General features: G+C 41.6%; 2 protein-coding genes and 1 long non-coding RNA gene across 16 annotated transcripts in view; 2 read left to right on the top strand and 1 right to left on the bottom strand.

The window, feature by feature from the left end:
- Positions 1–8,830, top strand: part of CREB1 (cAMP responsive element binding protein 1) — a 58,500-nt gene extending 49,670 nt beyond the window's left edge. For 9 of the 10 annotated variants that reach the window (XM_036319888.1, XM_036319886.1, XM_036319890.1 and 6 more), the window contains 2 exons: positions 225–375; positions 6,090–8,830. In XM_036319888.1, the coding sequence (XP_036175781.1) occupies positions 225–375; positions 6,090–6,234 (296 nt within the window). In that variant the 3' untranslated portion in view covers positions 6,235–8,830. Of the gene's footprint in view, positions 1–224; positions 376–997; positions 1,108–6,089 lie in introns of those variants that run through there. The other variant, XM_036319891.1, reaches the window with a different exon arrangement.
- Positions 1–23,271, bottom strand: part of METTL21A (methyltransferase like 21A) — a 41,839-nt gene extending 18,568 nt beyond the window's left edge. Inside the window, exons 1-4 of one of the 5 annotated variants that reach the window (XM_036319899.1) lie at positions 23,152–23,271; positions 21,391–21,569; positions 19,489–19,600; positions 14,936–15,743 (exon numbers count right to left, since the gene is read on the bottom strand). In XM_036319899.1, the coding sequence (XP_036175792.1) occupies positions 15,346–15,743; positions 19,489–19,600; positions 21,391–21,537 (657 nt within the window). In that variant the 5' untranslated portion in view covers positions 21,538–21,569; positions 23,152–23,271 and the 3' untranslated portion in view covers positions 14,936–15,345. The other 4 variants (XM_036319898.1, XM_036319897.1, XM_036319896.1 and 1 more) reach the window with 4 other exon arrangements.
- Positions 10,746–12,991, top strand: LOC118661650. The gene is made up of 2 exons (XR_004969421.1): positions 10,746–10,927; positions 11,051–12,991. It is a non-coding gene; the product is annotated as an uncharacterized LOC118661650 (long non-coding RNA).
- Positions 23,272–25,012: the final 1,741 nt, after the last annotated feature.

A 25,012-nucleotide genomic window follows, 5' to 3' on the forward strand; every position in this document is an offset into this window, starting at 1 on the left:
AGACCTCTTTCCCCCAAGGGTCTATACTAATAAATACATTAATTTGGGAATTATTTCTCAGTAATTCTCAGTAATGCTGATTCTTTCACCATTTTAGTCAGAATCATCTGTCCCCCCCCCCCTTTTAATCCAAAATGTATGTTTAGATTGATGATTGCATATCTAGTTTTACCAGGCCACAGTGCTTCAGTGTCATACATCATATTCACCGGTTTTCTTTCCAGCGGCCTCTGGAGATGTACAAACATACCAGATTCGCACAGCACCCACTAGCACCATCGCCCCTGGAGTTGTTATGGCATCCTCTCCAGCGCTTCCTACACAGCCTGCTGAAGAAGCTGCACGAAAGAGAGAGGTTCGTCTAATGAAGAACAGGTACATATGTTGTATTTTACTGAGACTGTTGTAAGTCTGCTATGTCTTCACATTCTTCTAGATGTGTGTCTTTTATATCTGTTGACAATAGGATATTTGTGCTGAATTTTTTTCTGGTGGAATTGATGGATCTTGCTAAAACTTCTTTATTTAATAAGCTGCACTTACAAAATGGCTAACAGTATTATGGATTAATCTTTGATCATAAAGTAGTTTTCTTTCATGCAGTTTCCCCATGAAAGGTGTAGTGCACAATTTGCTATATATTCATTATGCTTTAATCAACTGGCTAATTTATTTAAAAATTGTTTGTTTTTGCCCTAGCTGGTTCGCCTCAGTGGATAGAGCATCAGCCCGGGGACTGAAGCGTCCCGGGTTCAATTCCGGTCAAGGGCACATGCTTGGGTTATGGCTCGACCCCCAATAGGGGGTGTGCAGGAGGCAACTGATCAATGATTCTCTCTCATCATTGATGTTTCTAGCTATCCTTTCCCCTCCCTTCCTCTCTAAAATCAATAAAAATATATTTTTTTAAAAAATTGGTTTATTTTCATGAGTAGTATATTTCAAGATCAAGAATTTCATGTATGAAAATTAAATGTTAAATTCATTTGTAATATAGTTGCCATTACCCAGGGAGGAGCAATACAACTGGCTAACAATGGTACCAATGGCGTACAGGGCCTGCAAACATTAACCATGACCAATGCAGCCGCCACTCAGCCGGGTACTACTATTCTGCAGTATGCACAGACCACTGTGGCTAATCTGTGTCTTAATGACTATTACCTTTACTCAAAATAGTAATAGTTTAATACTGAAATATTCTTTGAGAATAGATTGTCTAAGAATACCTTGTAATTGACAAAATCTTAAAATAGAATTAGTCATCAACAATTAAAATGCTACCTATCATAAAGTAAATTCATAGCTGCAAATGATTTTGTCATTAAAAAACAAAATACTTTTATTTGCTTATATGTACCTTAGGACTTTAATATTAATAAAATGAAAATGAGGTATATAAAGATATAAGAAGTTATAAATTGGTGAAAATATGTCTCTGCTGTTCACCCCAAGAATCATCAACACTGTGAATAAATTGAAAGAAACACAGATTGAACATCAAAGATCTGGATTCAAGTCCTATATCTATCCCTTTTACTGTGATTTTGGAAGAATATATTAACCTTTTAAACCTCAGTTTTCTGTTATAAAACAGGAACCCACAGCCCACCCAGGGTTGCATATTCCAGAATCTAACATAAATGGAATCACACAGTATGTAGCCTTTTGGATCTGGCTTTTTTCACTTAGCAAAATACATTTAAGATCCATTAACTGTGTTGCATGAATCAATAATTGGTTTTATCTCTGATATTTCATTGTATGTATGTACTGTGGTTTACCCTGAAGTTCATATTAGTTGTTTCCAGCTTTGGAGGATTATGAATAAAGTTACTATAAATACTTATGTACACGTTTTATATGAACTTTCAACTCACTTGAGTACATATCTAGGAGTGGTCTGGCTGAGTGGAATAGTAAGTATATATTTAACTTTATAAGAAAACAGCCAAACTGTTTTCCAGAATGGCCGTACCATTTTGCATTCCCACCAACAATATATGAGATCCAATTGCTCTATATCAAGTGTGAAATTGTTTTGTTTTGTTTTTAAATATATTTTATTGATTTTTTTACAGAGAGGAAGGGAGATGGATAGTTAGAAACATCAATGAGAGAGAAACATCGATCAGCTGCCTCCTGCACACCTCCCACTGGGGATGTGCCCACAACCAAGGTACATGCCCTTGACTGGAATCGAACCTGGGACCTTTCAGTCCGTAGGCCAATGCTCTATCCACTGAGCCAAACCGGTCAGGGCAAGTGTGAAATTGTTTTACATTTAGGCCTATGATCCCTTTTGAGTTAACTTTTGTATGAGGTGTGAGGTGTGTCAAGTTTCATTTTCTGTATGTGGACACCCATTTATCTAGCACCATTTGTTACAGACTATCCTTTCTCTATTGTCATTGCACTTTTGCCAAAAATTAACTGACTGTATTTGTGTGAGTCTATTTCTGGACTATCTAGCTTTTTTCATTGGTTTGTGTCTCCCCTTTCATCAATATCATGCTGTCTGGATTACTATTAGTAAGTTTTGAATTTGATAATGTGAATCCTCCAACTTGGTTCTTTTATAGAATTTTTTTTTTTTACTTTATTGATTAAGGTATTACATATGTGTCCTTATTCCCCCATTACCCCCCCCCCCACACACACACACACACTCATGCCCTCACCCCCCTGTTGTCTGTATCCATTGGTTAGGCCTATATGCATGCATACAAGTCCTTTGGTTGATCTCTCCCCCTTACCCTCACCCTCCCCTACCTTCCCTCTGAGGTTTAACATTCTGATTGATGATTCTCTGTCTCTGGATCTGTTTTTGTTCATCATTTTATGTGTTCATTATATTCCATAAATGAGTGAGATCATGTGATATTTATCTTTCTCTGACTGGCTTATTTCACTTAGCATAATGCTCTCCAGTTCCATCCATGCTGTTGCAAATGGTAAGAACTACTTTTTTACCACAGCATAGTATCCCATTGTGTAGATGTACCATAGTTTTTCAATCCACTCATCTGATGGGCACTTAGGCTGTTTCCAGATCTTAGCTATGGTCAATTGTGCTGCTATGAACATAGGGGTGCATATATCCTTTCTTATAGAATTGTTTTAGCCATTCTGGTTCCTTTGCATTTTCATATAAATTTTAGAATCAGTTTGTTGATGTCTATAAGAAAGTTTGCTGAGATTTTTATGAGGATTATGTTGAGTTTATAGGTCAAATTGAGGAGCATCTTAACAATACTGATTCTTTCATTCTATGAACACAATATATACTCCATTATCTAGCATACAGGACTTTGTTCCTTTCTGGAGATTCCAGGAGAGAGTGTCTTCTTGCCCTTCCAGCTTCTAGTGGCTACCTAACATTCCTTGGCTCATGGCTCCTTCTCCGTCTTCAAAGTCATCAGTGTAGCATCTTGCTGTGTCTTTCTTTTATAGTCATACTCGAGGCCCGGTGCATGAAATTTGTGTGTGTGTGGGGGGAGGGTTGTCCCTCAACCCAGCCTGCACCCTCTCCAATCTGGGACCCCTCGAGGGATGTCCGACTGCCCGTTTAGGCCCAAACCCAGTGGGATCGGGCCTAAACGGGTAACGCTTCTGCCTGCCTGCCTGATCACCCCCTAACCACTCCCCTGCCAGCCTGATCGACCTCTAACTGCTCCCCTGCCGGCCCAATTGCTCCTAACTGCTCCCCTGCAGGCTGGTCACCCCCAACTGCCCTCCCCTGCAGGCCTGGTCCCTCCCAATTGCCCTCCCCTGAAGGCCTGGTCTCCCCCGCAACTGTCCTCCCTTGAAGGCCTGGTTGCCCCCAACTGTCCTCCCCTGCTGGCCTGATTGCCCATAACTGTCCCCCTCTTGCAGGCCTGGTCCCTCCCAACTGCCCTCCCCTGCTGGCCATCTTGTGTCCACATGGGGGTGGCCATCTTGTGTGTTGGAGTGATGGTCAATTTGCATATTGCCTCTTTATTATATAGGATCTTCTGCCTCTCCCATTTTTAGAGACTTTTCAGATTACATTGGCTCCAGTCAGATAATAATCCAAGATAATTTTCCTATTTTAAGATCAGCTGATTAACAACCTTAATCCTGTGCAACCATAATTCCCCTTTACCATGTCAGAAAACATATTCACAGGCTAGTGACTTATAGCTTGCTAAAAAATATTTATTACTTTTAATCTGTTAGATTTTTTAAAAAATTTATTTTTAATTGTGGTAAAATATAAAATTTGCCATCTTAACCATTTTTAAGTATACAGGCTCAATAGTGTTAAGTATATGCACATTATTGTGCAACAGACTTCCAGAACTTTTTCATCTTGCAAAAGTTATACTTCATAATAAACAACTTCCCTCATTTCCCCCTCCTCTAGTCCTTGGCAGTCCCCATTCTCCTTTCTGTTTTTATGAGTTTGACTACTCTAGATACTTCATAGAAGTGCAGTCATGAAGTATTTGTCTGTGACTGCTTATTTTACTTAGCACAATGTCCTCAGGATTCATCATGTTGTCGTGTGTGACAGGATTTCCTTCATTTCTAAGGCTGAATAATATTCCGTTGTTTTTATATACACCACATTTTAAAAATGTGTTCATCTGTGAATCGATATTTGGGTTGCTTTCCTTCTATCTCTTGGCTATGGTGAATAATGCTGCTAGGAACATGGGTGTGCAAATATCTCTTCAGTATTCTTCTCTAAATTCTTTTGGATATATTCCCCAAAGTGGGATTGCTGAGCCATATGATAATTCTATTTTTAATTTTTTGAGGATTTGCCATAGTGTTTTCTATACTGGCTGCATTATCTTACCTTCTTACCAACAGTACACAAGTTTTCAAGTTTCTTCACATCCCCATCAAATCTTATTTGCTTTTGGGGTTTTTGTTTTTTCTAGTTGTCCTAATGGCTGTGAAGGGTATTCCTCATTGTAGTTTTGATTTGCATTTCTGTAATGATTAGATTGATATTGAGCATTTTTTATATGCTTTTGCTGGCCATTTGTATATCTTTGGATACATATTTATTCAAGTCCTTTGCCAATTTTTTAATCAGGTTATTTTGTTGTTGAGTTGTGGGTGTCCTTTGTATTTTCTGAATATTAACTCCTTATCAAATATATGACTTGCAAACATTCCCCTGTTCTATAGGTAGGTCTTTTACTCTGTTCATTGTGTTCTGTGCAGAAGTTTTTAAGTTTGATGTTGTCACATTTTCATATTTGCTTTCATATTTACTTTTACTTTGTTGCCTGTGCTTTTGGTGACATAGCCAAGAAATCACTGCCTAAACCAGTTGACTTAAAGCTTTTCCACTGTTTTCTTCTAGAAGTTTTATAGTTTTATGTCTTGGTGTTTAGCTCTTTAATCCATTTTTATTTAAATTTTGTATATGGTATAAGGGTCCAACTGTCTTCTTTTGTGTGTTTTCTCAACATCATTTGTTGAAGAGACTTGTGTTAGATTTTTAAAAATGCCTTGAAATAGAGAGTTTGTGAGATCTTTCTATTCAAAGCAGGGATGGGGAATATCCAGCCTGCGGGCCATATAAGGCCAATGAAATCATTTGGTCTGGCCCTGCCAAGGCATTAGGGGTGAGTTAATTATTTGACCAAATAGAGCAGGCTGATTTGTAAGTTGATAATTCTGTATGGCCTGCGAATGATGTTATAAATATCTAAATGGCCCTTGGCAGAAAAAGGTTCCCCACCCCTGATTTAAAGGATGATTTTTCACACTAAAATTTGCCTTAATCATTTCTTAGTTACTGATATTGATAGAATTTCAAGTTTTATAGGTATGATGCAGAACATTTTAATAAACATTTTAAAAAGGTAATTTTTAAGTGATTGTTAAGCCCTTTTGGTTGTGGAGTTTTCACATTTGGGGTTTTTTGAATCAAACTTCTGTGGTATATTAAAATTAAATGTTTGTATAAGGCAATTTCCAATTCATTCTGTATTTCTTTCAAATGCTAAATTTAAAATGATGTGAGCTAACTCACTAAAAAGAAATGTATCCCAACCCAAAGTAAGTGATATAGAAATGTTACATAATATTTCCCTTTTTGCTTATAGGGAAGCAGCACGAGAGTGTCGCAGAAAGAAGAAAGAATATGTGAAGTGTTTAGAAAACAGAGTGGCAGTGCTTGAAAACCAAAACAAGACACTGATTGAGGAGCTAAAAGCACTTAAGGACCTTTACTGCCACAAATCAGATTAATTTGGGATTTAAATCTCACCTGTTACATTGGACAAAGAACTGGCTTGGCCATAACCAGAAAGACAAAGTAAACATTTTATTTTCTAAACATTTCTTTTTTTCTATGCGCAAAACTGCCTGAAAGCAACTACAGAATTTCATTCATTTGTGCTTTTGCATTAAACTGTGAATGTTCCAACTCCTGCCTCCACTTCTCCCTTCAAGAAGTTTTCAGCACCAGGAATCATGAAGAGACTTCTGGAGTTCATCCCCCATCCTCCTTAAGAAGTAATAATTGATTGACTTGTAAATTGATGGGGGAAATGAGGAAAAGAAATTTTTTTTAATGATTTCAAGGTTTGTGCTGAGCGCCTTGATTGCCTTAGGGACAGAATTACCCCAGTCTCTTGAGCTGAAGTAATGTGTGGGCCACATGCACAAAGTAAGTAAGGTGCAATGAAGAAGTGATTGCCAATTTGACGTTTCCACATTTTCATTGTGAATTATGTAAAATCATTAAAAGAAATACCTTTTAAAGAATGGTGTTGAAGAAAGTAAGAATGAATTTGGAGTGCTTTCTATGTACAATTTCTTCAATACTGAAAACGTCCTTGATTCTTAAAAACATTCTGTATTAACTACAGCTCTCCCGTAGGGCAGTTGTTGCTTCTTAATTTAGTTCTGTATGTGTTCAGCATTTTTGAATACATTAAAAGAAGTAACCAACTGAATGAAAAGGCATGGTATTTTAATTTTAAATTAAATTGAAATAAATGTAAGTACAAATTTTGTTTTAGTTAGTACTAAATTCTTAGTAAAAAGATGCTCTACTCAAACCAGCCCTCTGAGTTATATAGCAAGGTTTTTAAATAAATGTTTTTGTCATCACCTTCAAAAATATTTATATTGTCACTCATTTACTTAAAAACAATTTCTAATGAAACTGTTCTCATTTGCACTTACATTATACCACCAATAGGAAAGCCTTCACAATGTTAAGTAAAGCAAAGTGATATGTTTGTTTATAAAATGTGTTGTAGGAAAATACTTATTTTAAATCTTTCCCGTATTAACATACTTTAACGGAATATCTCTACTGAATTTTTTTAATGAAGTTGTAAGAATATAGCTCTGACAAGTACACTATTAGATGTGACAAGGGAGGTAATTTTCTTCAGACATGTTTGAATGACTGCTGTACTCTACAACATTTAGATTATCATTCTTACTAAGTATTTTTCTTCTTCTAAAAAGGATAATTATGCTTTCAGTTTCCAGTATGCTATACTAGTCTAGTCTTTGTCATTCTATAAAGGAGATGCCTTTTTTAACTCCTGACTGGAACAGTCTGTGCTTATATGTACCATACGTTGTTTCCAATACTTTTTGTTAATTATTCATTTTATCACTAAGCCTGATAAATCTAAAAATTATTCTTTAATAGAAAAATAAGACTAATAAAAGAAAAATAAAACTAAGGTGGATTTTAAAAATTGGAGACTGACATAATGTTAGATATCATTTCTCATTTGAGAAGGTTATTTCTTTTAGAAGAGAGTCAAGAAAATTAATATTTTATGTTTAGTTATGGGTTATTTTTTAAAGTTTACTTTGTTAATGTGTTAAAATATGCAGATGGGTGTTAATTATTGGGTCAATTTTTTTTAAAGAAAAATTTTTAATTAATATTTGTAAAAGGTATATTTCTGTTTGTAACAAACCACTGCCTTTTTTCAAGGATGAACAGAGTTTATGAAGGAGCATCATTCTAAGAATTGAGTGATGTAGTATATTTGGACAATATACCAGATGCTCAACAAGGCTTTCAAACAACTGTAAAGATTGATGTTTATCCTGCTGAGCTATTGGGGAATGTTATAGTATAAAAATTATTTGTATACCAGTATAGAGATGTCATTTTTCAAAACTGGTTTAACAGAAACCAAGCAAAATCACAAATTTGTTCACCAACTAGAATTCTTTCGTAATTAGTCAAAGTGAACATCTTGAATGTCATAAGCTTTATAAATGAAAATTGCCTAGTATTTAGCAAGTTATAAATGAAAGTCACACATTTTTCAAAAGTTAGGGCTTTCTATTTAATAAGAAATTTGGTGGTCCTCTTAGTCCCTGATGAATCAAGGCAATCACTTCCATATTAACTGGTTGGATTTTTAAGTTATAAAGAGCAGGTCCTTTATACCTTGAGGATGATAGCACTGGTTTGAAGTTAAGTTACTTAAATGGTGAGATAACAAATGTATTCTGTTGCTAAATCTGTTTTAGACCCTTGGAGAGACTTGAAGATTTCAGTTTATAGAAATTAGGCATCTTTTGTGCAGACCTTTTTTTTTTTTTTTTTAAACAAGAATTGGGGGAAAGGTTAGTTTTTATGCATGCAACTTTGAGAATTTTTATTAAGAAAATGACATAATGAAAAAAAATATTGTAGCCAAGAACATAAATGGCCATGTTACCAGTAATAATTGTTTTTTTCTCTTCATATTGGCCAAAAGGGAATGAAAATGTTATCATAGGAATTTGTACATATGCTACTGATTTGCCTAGAAAATAGTTTGGTATCACTTTGCAAACATAGGGCCATGTGGCACTTTTATCTATAGGACAGATGAATAGAGATGAAGTGGATGGGTTTATTTTTGATATTACTCTTATTAGTTTTCAAGCTTTGATAGTGTTTAACTGAAAAGTGGTTTAGAAAGGGCTAGATCCAATGTGTTCACATTAAAAAATTGATATCAGATGTAATTTTAAGTTCATTTTTTTCAAACTCAAGTACCATATTGGCAACCATAATACTGTCATGGGTGCTGTGTTCTTTAGATATTCTTGGGGGGGAATGGCATTTGTATGATATATGTGTACATATATATATATATATATACATACAGTATATAATCTGAAGCTCTGAGAGCTCTTAAGTCAGGAATGCCGAGTATTATAGTATATTGAAATTAGATGAAATTTTACATTTTTGCGTGTTCTATTGCATACCTTTTGGTAGTTTCTTGGACTGCATTACTCCAGCACTCATGATTGATTTTTGTCTTCTAATTTTCTTCCAAGTGTTTTTATTTTTAATTATTATTATTGTTCGTTTTCTTTGGCTTGATACTTTTAAACATGTTACTAGTCACTTGAAAACTCCCTCCACCCCAGAGTATTTGGTTTTTCTCTTTGTCTCTGGCAGCTACAACAGTGGTAAGAACATTTAAAGATAGCTTCTAGGAGGTACCGCTCCTATTTCAGAAATCATCCTGGGGGAGGAGTTTTGGTCTTTTCATTTGAGCAGGGATTTGTCAGGATGTGTATTTTGATGGAAGGTCAGTAGCAGTGCTAGTATCTGAAAGCACAATGCCAGCCAGGCAGGCTGTCCAATCAGAAGTCATCTGGCTGAAGTTTATCTCTGGCTCTCAGGCCTAATCCCTACTATCATTTTGACCATTTGGGTGACATGTGGAATCATACAAAGGCTTGGGAAGAAACAAGTTTGTTTAAACCAGGATGCTTTTACTTACTTGAAGTGACTTCAATCTAGACTTCTTCTTTTCATTTTTATTGTTTTAAATTCTGTGATCAGCTACAGTCAGCATAAATTCGTCTCTTTATTTTGAAGATAAAAAAGGCTGCTTCATTTTGCAGGATTAAATAAAGCTTATATCTTAAAGATTTTTTTCATTAAAGTGTGTTTTAGAAAGTGACTATATACATTTTTAGTTATTTTCAAGAGGCTTTATTTTATTGCCTTTGTAGCCCTGAAGACTGTTGGTATATTGTTTCCCATTGATTTAATACAAAAGTTGTATATTTGTTTGGATTATATTTACATTATATTCTTTGTAAATGTTTGGTGTAACTTGCACTTTTAAAAATTACCCGGTTTGGGTATTATCAACTTGAGAAATTCCCTCATCAATTAATTGTCAACTGACTTTTTATGTGTTTCTCCTTTCTTCAAATAATGGGACTTTTTTTAAATGAAAACTTTTCATTGATTAAAATATTGTAGCACCTACAGTCTAGCCTTATAGTTGTAAAAGAAAAATACCAGTAAATTAGATCTAGCCCCATTAATTAGAAGATGCAGCCTGAACCCTTATTCGGTTTCATCTTGGATAAAGGTAGAAAGAAAAGCAACTCAAGTGAATAAATATTTCCAATTTTAAATGAGTGTCTTATCCTCACCCCAACATTAATACTATTTATAGGATGCCAAGATATCCATGGATTTGTTCAGAATGGTAAAAGAATTTTCAAGGCAATTATTGTCATAGTGGAGACCACATGTAATCATTTGAGTAAATTTATTTCTCTTAAAATTGGCCTGGTTAACATCAAAGAGATGCTGCCTAAATTTGATTTCAGATGAGGAGGGAGAAAGAAGTGTGCTTAGTAAGCCTTTAGATCAGCGGTTCTCAACCTGTGGGTCGCGACCCCTTTGGGGGTCGAACGACCCGTTCACAGGGGTCGCCTAAGACCATCGGAAAACACATGTATAATTACATATTGTTTTTGTGATTAATCACTATGCTTTAATTATGTTCAATTTGTAACAGTGAAATTGGGGGTCACCACAACATGAGGAGCTGTATTAAAGGGTCGCGGCATCAGGAAGGTTGAGAACCACTGCTTTAGATGAAGAGCTGTGGGATAAAATTTGCTCACTCCGTTGTACAAAGCACAACCAGAACTTGTGAGTGGCTTACTTGAAGTGACTTCATACATCTTGAATACTTTTAATGTTGATGTGTTGACTTTTTTAAGTTGACTGCACAGTCACTGTATGTACTAGGAACTGGTTTCCTTGACTTTCTAGAATCATTGGCTAAGAGAGGCACTAATCCCTGTGGGGTTGAACATATCCTGAAGCTGAGTCAGTATGGAAGAATTTAAAATAAATCAAACAGGGTGCTGCAGTTCCATCTGTCTCAGGCTCACGGTAAGTTCTTACTGATTAGTGAATGTAGCTAAAGCCTTTGTCTGTGTCCTCAGGGGCAGACTTCAAGAGGGACCAGATAACGTTTGAATGGAGGGATTATATTTCAGGTGTTTTAGCTTGAAATTTATTTTTTAAAAAAATAAAAATGGGGGGGGGGGTAATAGAACAAAGCCTGTGAAGCAAAATTGATATTATAAAACAGGCAGAGTTGTTTAGCACAGAGAAAATATTGACCTGTCTGCATTCTGGTACTGTGGGTGCAGGTCCTAGCTTGGTATAACGATACATTTTTAATTCTCACCAGCAAGGAAAAGGAAAAGGAACAGTCTTCTTCAGAAAATGTCTGCAAAGGGTCAAGCAGTAGAAAAGTCGAAAGTTACCGACTTTATACAGGCATTATTTAATGCTTGCCTACAGAAGTATAGCATTTCCAAGCTTCTGTCTGAGAAGCATTTCAGAGATGTGAAAGTAAATCTGAGGTAGTTGAAAAATTGGTAAGGACAGGAGAAAATCCCTGCAGATACGATCTTACATTAGTTGGCCAAGTGAAATGATCTAGCATTGTGTTTGGGAGGTTTTATTTTCTTACGTTTTTAAAATTGAATTGGTAAATACTTTATAGGCGTATTTTTATCCAGGTGCCACTCCAATTTGTGTGTGTAATAAAATTATTTATATTAAAAGTGGGAAATAATTTGTCAACATTTTTCTGTGAGTATAGATTAGGGGTGGCAAAGAAGAGTGCTAGTTAGCAGTTTTCCAATGTAAAGTTGTCCCTAACTGATTTGTCCACATGTTGGTTATCATCCCCACCCAAAAAAGGAATTATCCTAACCTGGATGTATCACTTGAAAATTTTTAGAAACAATAATCAGGGAAGTTTCTAGAGAGTGTTTGGTTTTTTTGGTTTTCCTTTGAGGACTGGGGTAACAAATACCTCCCCCAAAAATTATCAGCACAAAACAGGGTATTGATTTTCAACTCTGATCTTGCTATTGGAGTTGAATACTAAAGAACTATAATGAGGAAAATACATTTCTAATACAATTTCCTACATTCTAGAAACATCCCTGTTTTAATTTTTTTACTTAAATCTTTTTGTGCTTTATCTGTAAAGAAATAAAATGTACTGAATTATAAAGCATTTTATTAACACTATGTACATAGCTGCTTTGTGTTCAGAATGGTAGCATTGCTTTGTATATTAAAGTGATCCTTGTGAATTTGTGAAATATTGTCATAAAGTCCTTTTTCTTACTGTAATCTTTGTGGTAAAAACTGTCATTGCCCTTTTACACACATTTATGTGCAGTCACATAAAACATGCTTTTAAAAACTCAGAGTCTCTTTTTTGGGGATGGGGGGGTCTCTATCTTGTTTTTTGCTAGTAGTGTTAAGCTATATTTTCTTGGACTTATGTTTGTTACTTTTGTTAAATGAGCAAAAGTTACGTTAGAATATATCACAAGCTTGTGTTGCAGAGCAACAGGAAACTAATTCAAGCAACAAGAACTTATCTTCAGTTAATTTTACTGTCTAATTTTTACCACACGATGTCTTTGTTCAGTAAGATTGAACAGTGCCTATTTGAAGATTCGGAGATGTTACTGCTCTATTGAGACAACCAATGGGAGACGTGTGACCAACTATCTTTGATGTCATAAAATGCATGTTTGCATTGGAAGAACAATAATTGCTAACTTCTCAGGTCCCCTTATAATTCTGAAGTTCTGTGATCATATGAAAGGAGGGAATGTGTTTAATCTGCTCCTTGCTTAAAGCATATGAATAAAAGACTCATACTATTTATTGATTCAATTTCTGAAAACAGCAGTTGCATTTATTCTAAGTACTTCTAAATTGTCACGATGTGTTTATGAAGCCTGTTACACCTGCCACTGTATTAAAGGAATTATCTGACTTTTTTTTTTTCTTCTACAAAGAGTGGCCACCACATAATTTATACAGTCAGACATTTTTGAGAGTGAAAGGGTGATGTTAACAGGGACAACGGACATGAATGAACTGAGCTACCTGGCCAGGGCTTATAATGCTTTATGAAAATGTAAAACAACCCAATCAATGCTTTCTTGGTAGAGCATCTAGGCATCTTGAAGCTCTCCACCCCAAATCATTTTACATATATCATTCAAAGTGTGTGTGTGTGTGTGTGTGTGTATCTACATAGATACATATATGTGTATATATTATTGATTTCAGAAAGCGAGAGAGAGAAACATCAGTGATGAGAATCACTGATCAGCTGCCTCCTACATGCCCACATTGGGGATCACGCCCACAACCTGGGCATATGCCCCGACCAGGAATTGAACCCTCACCTTCTGGTTTATAGGTCAATGCTCAACCACTAAGCCATGCCAGGCAGGCCAAAGTTTAGGAATTTTAAAGCAAAGAAGCTGAATTCCAGTTAATACAATGATTTCTAATAGCATGCCTGAATGTGACTGGCCTTTCGTTAGTGCTGATACTGCACGGCTCTTATTTTACTTGTTTTAACCCTTTGAGTGCCAACCAATATCCTAGGAACTATGCTAAAATTGCCAAGGCATTTTTGCTGATTTTACAGCAGTTTAGGAAAAAAATGAATCGCAAGTAAATGAAGTTATATATTCAAAAACTTAAGGAAACCTTTACTACATTGGCATACTTATCATCATCACTAATAAAAGCAGACTTAGAACTGGACGCCATTTCAAAGCTTTGATAGCACTCCCGCCACTTTCGGCGAGAGGAGGAGCAGGATTGCGCTCCCTGGCACTCGGGCGGGGGGGCGGGTAAAAGACCACATTCATGTACAATACTGGCATTTCATGGATTTGGCAAACAATGGGTATTTCTATTTCTTGGGCATCTATCAGAATTGTGTTGAACTGATACACCACAGAATGCTCAGAACTTTTAATTCACCTTTTTTTAAAAAATATTTTTATTGATTTTAAAGAGGAAGGGAGGGAGAGAGAGAAACATCAAATATGAGAATCACTGATCGGCTGCCTCCAACATGCCTCTGACTGGGTACTGAGCCAACACTCTGGGCATGTGCCTGACTAGGAATCAAACCTGGGACCCTTCAGTCCCACAGGCCAACGCTCTATCCACTGAGCCAAACCAGCTAGGGCAATACTGGGTGTGCGACTTCTTTCATCAAGTCTATCAAAGATAATCATGAAACAACATTGCAATCATTTAACCCAAAGATCAATATTGTCTAAATGGAATGTATCTTTTTCACTCAACGAATTTACTATTAGACACTAGGGAGGCAAAATAAAAGCATTCCTGGCCCTCAGGAAGTGTACAGTGTTCCGGGGAATCCAAACAAGCAATGACAAGTATGCTACGGAAGGAACTTGTCCTTGGAGACTAAACTCTCATGCAGGGGTGAGATTTAAAACTTTCATTGTCATCCTATGCACTATGAGGAGGCAGGGAAAGCCTAAGAAAGAACTACAAAAACATTTGAGAAACGGGAAAGGTGAAGGGAAAAGCTATGGCTTTTGCTTTATGAAGATGATAACCTAGTCACAGCACATGGAGGTCCAAGATTTTACATGCTTTCAAAAGTAACTAAAACATTATTTTTTACTGATTCCTTTGTTCATAGACCTACATCTGACATTAATCCAAAAAGCATGCTATGAGACTGTAGAAAACTTGCACCCCAATCTCAAACCACCAAAATTATTTAAGACAGAAACTGGCAGACAAAAGGTTTCGAAAGCATTAACAGCTCAGGGAATGTATGTTAAACTTGTTTTATATTCAGAAAATTAGAAAAAAAATGGGCTAAACATATATCTCAGAATGTGTTTAAAGTTATTTGCATGACTTAGCCTCTCACTAAAGCAAAACAAGCTCACTGCTTTGAAGATGCCAATACGCCAGCCCTTCGTGGTATCAGTGAAAACTGCTTATCAGGAGGGAGCATATGGGATACAGAAACAACATGAACCAAAGCTCACACTCCTCTTAATGTTAATTGAGTTTCGGAGTGAGTGAAATATGACTATAAAATCACTGCAGTTTGTTCCCCGAGAACCTTTGGTTAGACTTTTTGTACAGTAAGCCATTTCATTAAACATGGTTAGATTCCCCCTGCTAACACCTTAATTGACACATTTAATGACAACATTCCTATAAATTACAGCCAACTATAAGCCCTCCCTCTGGTTTCTCTTCTGGGCTTTGTAAACATGTACATCTTTTTCAGGATCATAGTGAACCTTACTCACGGAAAATTGCCTCTCCAGCATGGCTAAGAAGTTGTTGTCCCGCTCGTAGCGGATTCGGCAAGCTAAAAGAATCACGGAGTGGCTGCCACAGAGATGCGCCAAAGTCTGCAGAAGGTCCGTGAATGTTTCTTCTAAATATATGATATCAGCTCCAAGTATCAGGTCAAACTCTCCAGGTGAAAAGCTCCCCAAATTCTGTCCCCAAGTCAGCTCCTTAACCACGGCTCTGGGTTGAATATGCAGAGGTAAGTTGGCTTCAACATTTGATTTAAGAAATTCTAATGCTACTTTTCGATCCGTGATAGTCACCTGAGCACCTAGAAGGTGGGACAGAGAGAAAGTAATGGGCGCGTCAGTACAACTCATAGGTCTCGGGCCAAGTTCAACGGCAGGGTGGGTGTCTGTAGATATTCCACCTGATGTGCAGACCATGCCCTTCAGGGTGGCTGCAGATTAGAACAATGACCAGTGGCTCCTTCTGCACGGCCGACTGTAGAAGTGAACCTTATAAAACGCAGGGCCCCAAGTGACAACAAGCGGGGGCTTCTCAATTCTGCAGGCAGAGCTAGCCCTCCCTCCAGAGGCGCCTGCCTCTACGTTTCATTCATTGGGTCGAAATCTTGGAGTCAGTAGGCTTCAGGGTGAAACGGAATCCAACAATGAAAAACCTGGGAGCAGATGATTACGAAGAAGACAAGATACCAGAAACAGGGAAGGGCTACTTTCTGGGATTAAAGCTTTAAAGAGAATCAAGGAAGAGATTAGTTGGCTACGAAGAAATCCTAGCCTACTTCTCCTTATGCTGTTACAAAGCAGCCAACCTATATGTATTTATGTTACGTGTGCATGTGTGTGTGCATGCGTGATTATTGAAAAACGGTAAACTTAGAAGTTACTAGATTGTGGTGTACTCTCTGGCTCTCAGAAGAATACCCCTGTCTTCCCCTTCCTCCTCTCCCTGCTCCCCACCCCCACCCCCAGGCCTTTTACTTTAGCCTTTCTCTCGCCTAAGCTCCAAGGGCCCTTCTCCTGCCTCTGTAACTTGTTTCCTGAGCCCACACAGCCCACCTGGCTCACTTCTACTACCTCTGTAACTTCCTAAATAATCATTCTCTTACAATTTGAAAAGAAATTCCTAGGTTGTATTAAAGTGCTGTAGGTTAAAATGTGGGACATGTCCTCTAAGTGCTAGGTTTCCATATGCGGTGTATAAAATTAATGAGGCAATATTTTACTAATCTCTTTCTTGTGGGCTTTTACTGTGAACAAAAGATCCACCAATTTTTTGAACCAATATATGTGAGAGGCTGAACCCTTAAAATGAAGCACCAAGTAAATTCAGCCCCGAAACGACCCTGTTTGTCTACATTGTAATACCAACTTAGCATGTATAATCTTGTTTAATTTTGGCCCTATCAATTCTGAAATTTGAAATTCTGTTTCATTCTTTCCTAAATTTCCCACTGGCCCCCTTCTTCAGTTCATTATCTTCACGGGTAATCCCCCCGGATTCCGGAGCTGCTGTGGTAAGCACCATTTCAGAGGTGTCTTATCTTGAGCTGCAACACTAGGTTAGGACAGTATGTAATTCATTCTGACATTTACAATCCTGACTGTGAGACTGTGAGAATGTTCCAGTTGTTAGATGTTACAAGCATGGACCTACCGCTTTGTCTATCCATTGCTAGGCAGCGTGCTGCCTGGGAGCGGGAGTCGGTGATCCTTCATCTCTCCTGAAAATCACAGACAGCCTTTCCCAGTTCAACTCAGAACTTTATCTCTGGATATATATATATATATATATATATATATATATATATTGATTGATTTCAAAGAGGAAGATAGAGGGATAGAGAGATAGAAACATCAATGATGAGAGAGAATCATTGATCGGCTGCCTCCTGCACAGCTCCTACTGGGGATGTGTCCGCAACCAAGGTACATGCCCTTGACCGGAATCAAATCCGGGACCTTTCAGTCCGCAGGCTGACACTCTATCCACTGAGCCAAACCGGTTAGGGCTCTGGATTTCTTAACAGTCACAGAGCACTGTGCTCACAATATGGGGCGATCTAGTCATTTGCATATCATCTTGGTGTTCATTTCAATAGTTCTTCGATGCAGACCTCCTCTAATGCCTGTCTTAGGGATTTCCGAGGCTGCTTCTGACTGACTGACGCGGTGTTCCAGGATTCTTAATAAGATCCTGATGACAGCTGACCATTTCCCTGGAACATCTATCAACTCCACAAACATTCGAGTGGCCACTGGACAAAAACCCTCACCCTCCCAGAGCCTGCATTCAAGTAAGGAAATAGACAATAACAGGCTTTAAAAAAAGAATATCCGTCCAGTATGTCAGTGAGAGATAGGCACCAAGGAAAAAAATAAATCAGGAAAGAGACATGTAATGTCAGGCAGTAAGGGAGGTGGGCGTGAAATTTTAGGCAGGGTGGACGGGGAAGGCCTTGAGAAGACTGAGGCAAGGCCTGAAGGAAGGAGCCGCCGAAGGCACGGGCACAGGCACGCAGGGGAAGGATGTTCCTGGCAGGCAACAGAGCAAGGGCAGAGGCTGGAGGGGAAGGGAAGGAGGAGGCCAGAGCGGCTGGGATGAGTGAATGAGGAACAAAGCAGAAGGAGATGAGGTCACGAAAGTAACAGGAAGGGAGGCAGATCACGCAGGGCCTGGTCGGTCCTGTTTTGAAAAGGCTTTGGGCGAAAGAGGTGACATGATTAAGCACAAATTGGTAGTTACAGAATAGTCACAGGGATGTGAGAACAGCATAGGAAATAATATCTGAGTATATTATAGATCACAATACAGTGAGGAGGCCAATACAATATTCAGGTGGAGGCTGGTGGCTGGCCCCTGGGTGAAACCACCCCAGACACCCTCCACAAGCCACCTTCAGACCCGGCCCCCACCAGTCAGCACTCCCCGACTCGCTTGGTGATAGTCTTTGAGGAGCCTTATCCTGGTGTTCCCGCCCCACCGGTGCCGATTTCTAGACCAGAAACAAAAATACTCAGAGAGCCAATCGCACTTGATAAGCATTTACTTTGTGCCAATCAGCGAGCTAACAGATTTCCACACACATCCCATTTGGTCATCAGTGTGCAATGAGTGCGATGGTTTCCCTGTGTTACAGGGAAATTGCAGTTTAGAAGTTAAGCAACTTGCCCAAGGTCACTCGGCTAGTGGAAGTTAAAAGACGTGTCAAAACCAAGTATCCTTCTAAACCTAGGCGCTTTGCCACCCTGTGTCACTATACCAGCCAGTGAAGTTTTTGTTTGTTTGAATATATTTTTTTTATTGATTTCAGACAGGGAGGGAGAGGGAGAGAGATACAAACATCAGTGATGAATCACTGATTGGCTGTTTCCTGCAGGCCCTCTACTGGGGATCGAGCCTGCAACCTGGGCATGTGCCCTTGACCAGAATCGAACCTGGGACCCTTCAGTCCACAGGCCGACACTCTATCCACAGAGCCAAACCAGCTGGGCAGTGGTCAGCAAACTAATTAGTCAACAGAGCCAAATATCAACAGTACAACGACTGAAGTGCAAATAACAAGGAGAGAGAGAGAGAGAGAGAGAGAGAGAGAGAGAGAGAGAGAGGAGAGAGAGCGAGAGAGACGCCCAGCTTGCATGGCTCAGTGGTTGAGTGTCGACTTATGAACCAAGAGGTCACTGTTCAATTTCCGGTCAGGGCACATGCCTCGGTTGTGGGCTTGATCCCCAGTGTGGGGCATGCAGGAGGTGGCCAATCAATGATTCTCTCTTATCACTAGTATTTCTATTTCTCTATCCCTTCCTCTCTGAAATCAATAAAAATATATTTTAAGAGAGAGAGAGAGAGAGAGAGAGAGAGAGAATTTAGCCTTGTTGGATTGGAGGTAAGAGCACCAGCAGATAGCCCATAACTCCTAATAAAGAAATACAGCGGGGAGAAAAAGAATCATGTCAGGGGAAACAAACAGTGGGTTTTACATCAATAAAACAGCAGACACACCTCTCAATGAGCTCCACTCACAAGGGCTCAAGCTCGCGCATCACACTCACCCAGCAGGGCAGCCACGATGCCCACCAGCCCCGTCCCAGCACCCAGCTCCACAGCAGAGCGGCCCCTGAGCTCCACGGCTCCCATCTCCAGGTACGTGGAGAGGACGACGGCCTGCGTCAAAACACAGGGGGTTTGATGAAGTCAGCAAGTGCTGGAGTTTCAGGTAGGCTCTGCGCTGGCAGGAGACATCGCACCCCTTGCCCACGGCAAGGGTCAACTCCCAGGCGATCCGCACACACGGGAACTCAGGTGCTGCTGGGAGGTGACCCCTCGAGCAAGCACAGCACAGCACAGCGTCCCGCAGAGCGGCTGCCCCAGGCCCTGAAGGGGACGGTAGCGGTCCACGACACGGCCCACACGAGACAGGGTCCTGCTGAATTTGGGAAGATTCATTCTTATGCGTCACTGCCTACACTCGAGGCTTCCAAGACTCTCTGGCATGAACGGTCTCTGGGATTCTGCTTAAGGGAACGTCCAGTTTCTAAACCAAGCTCAAGTCGGCAAGGCCACAACATCTCCCAGAAGGAAAAGCAGAGCAGCACCCAGGCTCCCGGAGCTGCATGCCTCCCTCTGGGCATCACCCGGCAGGAGCCCTCGCCATGCATCACTGGGCATCAAAAGGTGAGTTTTAGACACACTTTGGATACTTGGCGTGTGAGTTAGCATTTGCATACAATTCTACAGAAGCACTGAACACTGTTAACATGATTTTAAAATCGTGTGTTTTCATGGCCACTTACTATTGGTCTAGTGAGCACTTAGGAGGCTCACCCATTCCTCACTACTGTCTATTTTTACTACTTGGTCTAGGAATACTTCTCATGTAGTTACCTTCGACTAGGTTCCTTAAAGTACTCGGTTAGAACATATTGATTTTTATTTCTAAATGTGCCTCTCACTTCAATACAATGCAAAATCTGTAAAATTGTATCTACATCACGCAGTTATCCAACATCAAATGAGCTGCCACCTAGTCCCAGGTGTGGTGCTAGAATCAGCCGTGGGCAAACTACAGCCTGCGGGCCAGATCCGGCCCGTTTGAAATGAATAAAACTATTGAAAAAAAAGACCGTACCCTTTTATGTAATGATGCTTACTTTGAATTTATATTAGTTCACACAAACACTCCATCCATGCTTTTGTTCCGGCCCTCCGGTCCAGTTTAAGAACCCATTGTGGCCCTCGAGTCACAAAGTTTGCCCACCCCTGTCTAGATGCTGGGGGCAAGTCACTGTCACATGCAGCTGAGGACAGTGCTCCGAGAGGAAGTAAAAAGGCAATTATAGTATAATTTGGGGACCATTACAACCACCCAGAACTTAAAGGAAACACATGTCCCTGGCCAGTTTGGCTCAGTGGAGGAGAGCATCGGCCTGAGGACTGAAGGGTCACAGGTCTGGGTTGCGGGCTCGATCCCCAGTAGGGGGCGTGCAGGAGGCAGCCGATCAGTGATTCTCATTATTGATGTTTCTATCTCTCCCTCTCTCTTCCTCTCTGAAATCAATAAAAAAATATTAAAAAAACACACACATGATCTTCACTTTGGGCTGTCATTTTACAATATCCTTTGTGCAGTATTTTAACTTAACGTTTCTTTACTTGCCCTTAAAATGCAATCTATTTTGGGGAAGATGATCAGGAAAGTGATTCTAGTGGGTAGAAGTATTTTTGGAGCGAATGGGGTCATGAAAATATTTAAAAATTGAGCATGGTGATGGCTGCATCACTCTGAATTTACTTTAAAAAACCAGTTCATTATGCACTGTAGGTGACATGTACAGTATATGAGTTATATCTCAACAAAGCTGTTCTTTCATTTCTTTTTAAGTAAAGACCAGTCTTATAATCAATTGCAGATGTTTTCAGAGTCCCCCCCCCCCCCCCCCCCAGGATTTGCTTACCGCGTCCCAAACCACGGCTGCGACCCCCAGTTGCCTCCAGTCCTGGCGGATCTGGATGGTGTGGTTGGCGAAGGAGAAGGTGGCAAGAGGCTTGTGGAATTTCTGCAACCCCATTTCCGCGGTCTCCTCATAGGGCACCAGGGCCATTTCCGCTGTGCCAGCTCTCTGCTTCCTTTCCCCTGTTGGGCAAAAGAATCCTGCATGCTCTGGCCAGAAGTGCATTCTCTCTTAGGTGGCCCGAATGCTTTTTTAAAAGTCGTTTTATGGATTCAAAAGAATAAACAGAGATGTGGAAAGCTTTTGTCGAATTCCTTTTACATGGTTCTTCTTCCAGTCTCGTGGGACGTGAGACGTGGCTCTGAATTCATCCCAAAGGATGTCTTTGGGCAAAAGCACCCAGAACCGCACAACTCCTGCAGGATGCCCTACACACTTCGCTGTCAGGACTCAGGGGGGCTTGAGGGCGAGCGAGGCGGCATCGGGCCCGCGGGAAGGTAGCGCTCTCTGCACTGCCGCGGCCCGCGAGGACTGCATCTGCACCCGCCGACGTGGGCAGGGTGTTTCTGCCGTTTTGTTTTGGTCTGGCCTCCACCCCTCCAGGCGGTGCCGCTCACAGGTGACAGCCACGGACCGCGCCTGCATGAGACCGCGAACGGCTCCATGATCCTACTTTTTGGCGGACGGAGCACGCACTCCCACCTCCGGAGACTGGCAGTGAGACCCTGGCGGCTTCCCAGTCGCTCGCGGGGAGAGCGCGGCCCTAGGTCCTGAACAGACTCGGGCGTCCCGGCTAGGCGGCCTCCCCGGGGCCCCCCAAACCCGCCGCCGCCCGCCCCTCTACAGCGCCCACAGGCGCGCGCTTCCTTCCCGCGGGCGCCGGAGCTCCCGGGATCGGGGTGGAGAGGGGAGGCGGCGGAGGGGTCCACAGGGCCCTTGGGGACCCCCGGCCGAGCGGGACGCCCACCCACCCCGGGGTGCCGGGAGCTGCCTGGAAGGCGCGTCAGGCCGCCCCCGAGCGGGGCCTGGCCGCTACTCACCCCCGGAGCGGCCCTCGCGACGCGCGCTGCGCTCCCCGCCCCCAGCGGCTGCGGAGACGCCGGGCCGGCGGGCGGAGGGCGGGGACGCCGGGAGGGGGCGGTGCAGGCGGCGGCGGCGGCGGCAGCGGCGGGCGGCCCGGCCCAACGCGCGTTTCCGGTTTCCCAGCCGCCAGGGCAGGTGCCCCGCGGTCGCGGTTGCGGGGTGGGGGGAGAGTAGGGGCGCGAGGACGGCGCGCACGCTGCGCGGGCCGGGAGGGGGGCCCGGGAGCGCTGCCTGCGTGGTGGTCGGCCCGCACCCCAGCGGGTCCCCAGGGCGTTCGGCTACCAAGTCAGCCTCCCCCGCCGAGGGCAGCGCTGGCGGAGCGCGAGGTGCACCGGGGCTGGGGGCCCTCGGGCGGCCGGCGAGAGGGAGCCCCCAGCGTGGCCCTGGCTGCGCTCGCGTGCTGGCTCCACGCTTCCGCGCGCGTCCTCTTGTGTATCTGGGTGCTGGCTCGTCTTAGTTGTCTAGGTGGCCGTGGGCAGATGTAGGAGAAGGTTCGCTCCGAAGGGTCGTGGTCACCCACTCGTGCACGCGGCACCGAGGGAGGTCAAGGCGCAGACGCAGTGAGCACCCCAGGGTGTGACCCCCCCGGGGGGGTTGGGGCAGGTTCCACCTTTACTTTTCTGCTTTGACCCTGACCCCGGTTTCCTCACCGCACCCGCCGCCGCTCTCCCGGCGTCTCACCTGCGCTGAACGTTAGTGAATGAACGCGAGTGCTTCACCCCGGTACTCAGCTCCGGAAGGTCTCCTGCCGCGTGCGGTGTGCGGTGTGCGCTGGGACCCCGCAAGGGTATTGTGAAGAGCTTTCCGGATGATTACGGCGCCGCCGCGAGGCCGGACGCACCCCTTCTCCCATCCCGCAGGGGGCGCGCCAGGCCTCTCCTGGCTTCCTTAACTGTCCAGCAGGAGGCTGGGCCTGGGGGCGCAAAGGTGGCTTGAAGTGAACTTTGAAGGTCTCTAGTGAAGGTCCTTATTTATTTATTTATTTGCTTTGCTGAGTTCTTTTAAATTTATTTTTAATATTTTATGGGATGTCTTTTTGAGAGCTGCTTTAAGTTCACAGAAAAACTGGAGAGACGGTGTAGAGATTTCCCATACACCCCCTGCCCCACACGTGCATAGCCTCCCATGATCAACATCCCCACCAGAGAGGTACATTTGTTACAATTGGTGGACCCAACAGACACATTAACACGCAGAAACCAGTTGGCATTAGGGTTCATGGGTGGTGGTGTACATTTGATGAATTTGGACAACTGTGTAATGACATGTACCCACCATTATGTTATCATGCACAGTAGTTTCACTGCCCTAAAAGCCCTCCGTGCTCTGCCTATTCAGCTCTCCCTCCTCCATAACTCCTGGCAACCACTGATCTTTTTACTCTCTTCATAGTTTTGCCTTTTCCAGAATGTCATATAGTTGTAATCATATAATACATAGCCTTTTCCAAGTGGCCCCGTGAATGTAGTAGTATGCATTTAAGGTTCCTCTATGTCTTTTCATTGTTTAGTAGCTCATTTCTTTTTAGTGCTCAATGACATTTCATTGTGTGGATGTACCACGGTTTATCCACTTACCGAATAGAGAGCATATTGGTTGCTTCTAAGTTTCGGCAATTGTGAATAAAGCTGCTATAAACATCCATGCACAGGTTTTTGTGTGCATGTAAGTTTTTTTACTCCTTTGGGTAGCTACCAAGGAGCATGATTGCGGGATCGTAGAGTAAGAGTATTTTCAGTTTTCTCAGAGACTGCCAAACTGTTTCCCGAAGTGCTCATACCATTTTGCATTCCCACCAGCAATGAATGAGAGTTCCCGCTGCTCCTCAGCCTCACCAGCATTTGGTGGTGTCAGTGTTTGGGATTTTGGCCACCTTAGTAGGCCTGTAGTGGTATTTCATTGCTGTTTCTGTTTTGTTTTTTAATATATTTTTATTGATTTCAGAGAGGAAGGGAGAGGGAAAGAGAGATAGAAACATCAATGATGAGAGAGAATCATTGATTGGCTGCTTCCTGCATGCCCCCTACTGGGGATCCCACCGGCAACCCAGGCATGTGCCCTTATCCAGAATCAAACCCCGGACCCTTTAGTCCACAGGCCGATGTTCCATCCACTGAGCCAAACCGGCTGGGGCTACTTTGCAATTCCTTAATGACATATGATATGGAGCATTTTCCCCAGTATTTGATATGTAATTGATATCTAACATTGTATTAGTTTAAGGTATACAACATAGTGATTTGAAATATGCGTATGTTGCAAAATTATTACCATAATAAGTTTAGTTAACATCTGTCACTCACACAGTTACAATTTTTTCCTTCGGCTGAGAACTTTTAAAATCTACTCATAGCAAGTTTCAATACAGTATTGTTAACTAGAGTCACCATTCTATACATTACATCCCCAGAACTTATAACTGGAAGCTTGTACCTATACTCATTCTTGCCAACCTCCACCTCTGGCAACCACTAATCTGTTCTCTATTTCTGTTTTATCTTTTGTTTTTGGGGTGTGTTTTTTTTAGATTCCACATATTAGT

This window comes from Myotis myotis, unplaced genomic scaffold (genome assembly GCF_014108235.1).
Source record: "Myotis myotis isolate mMyoMyo1 unplaced genomic scaffold, mMyoMyo1.p scaffold_m19_p_8, whole genome shotgun sequence".
NCBI lineage: Eukaryota > Metazoa > Chordata > Mammalia > Chiroptera > Vespertilionidae > Myotis > Myotis myotis.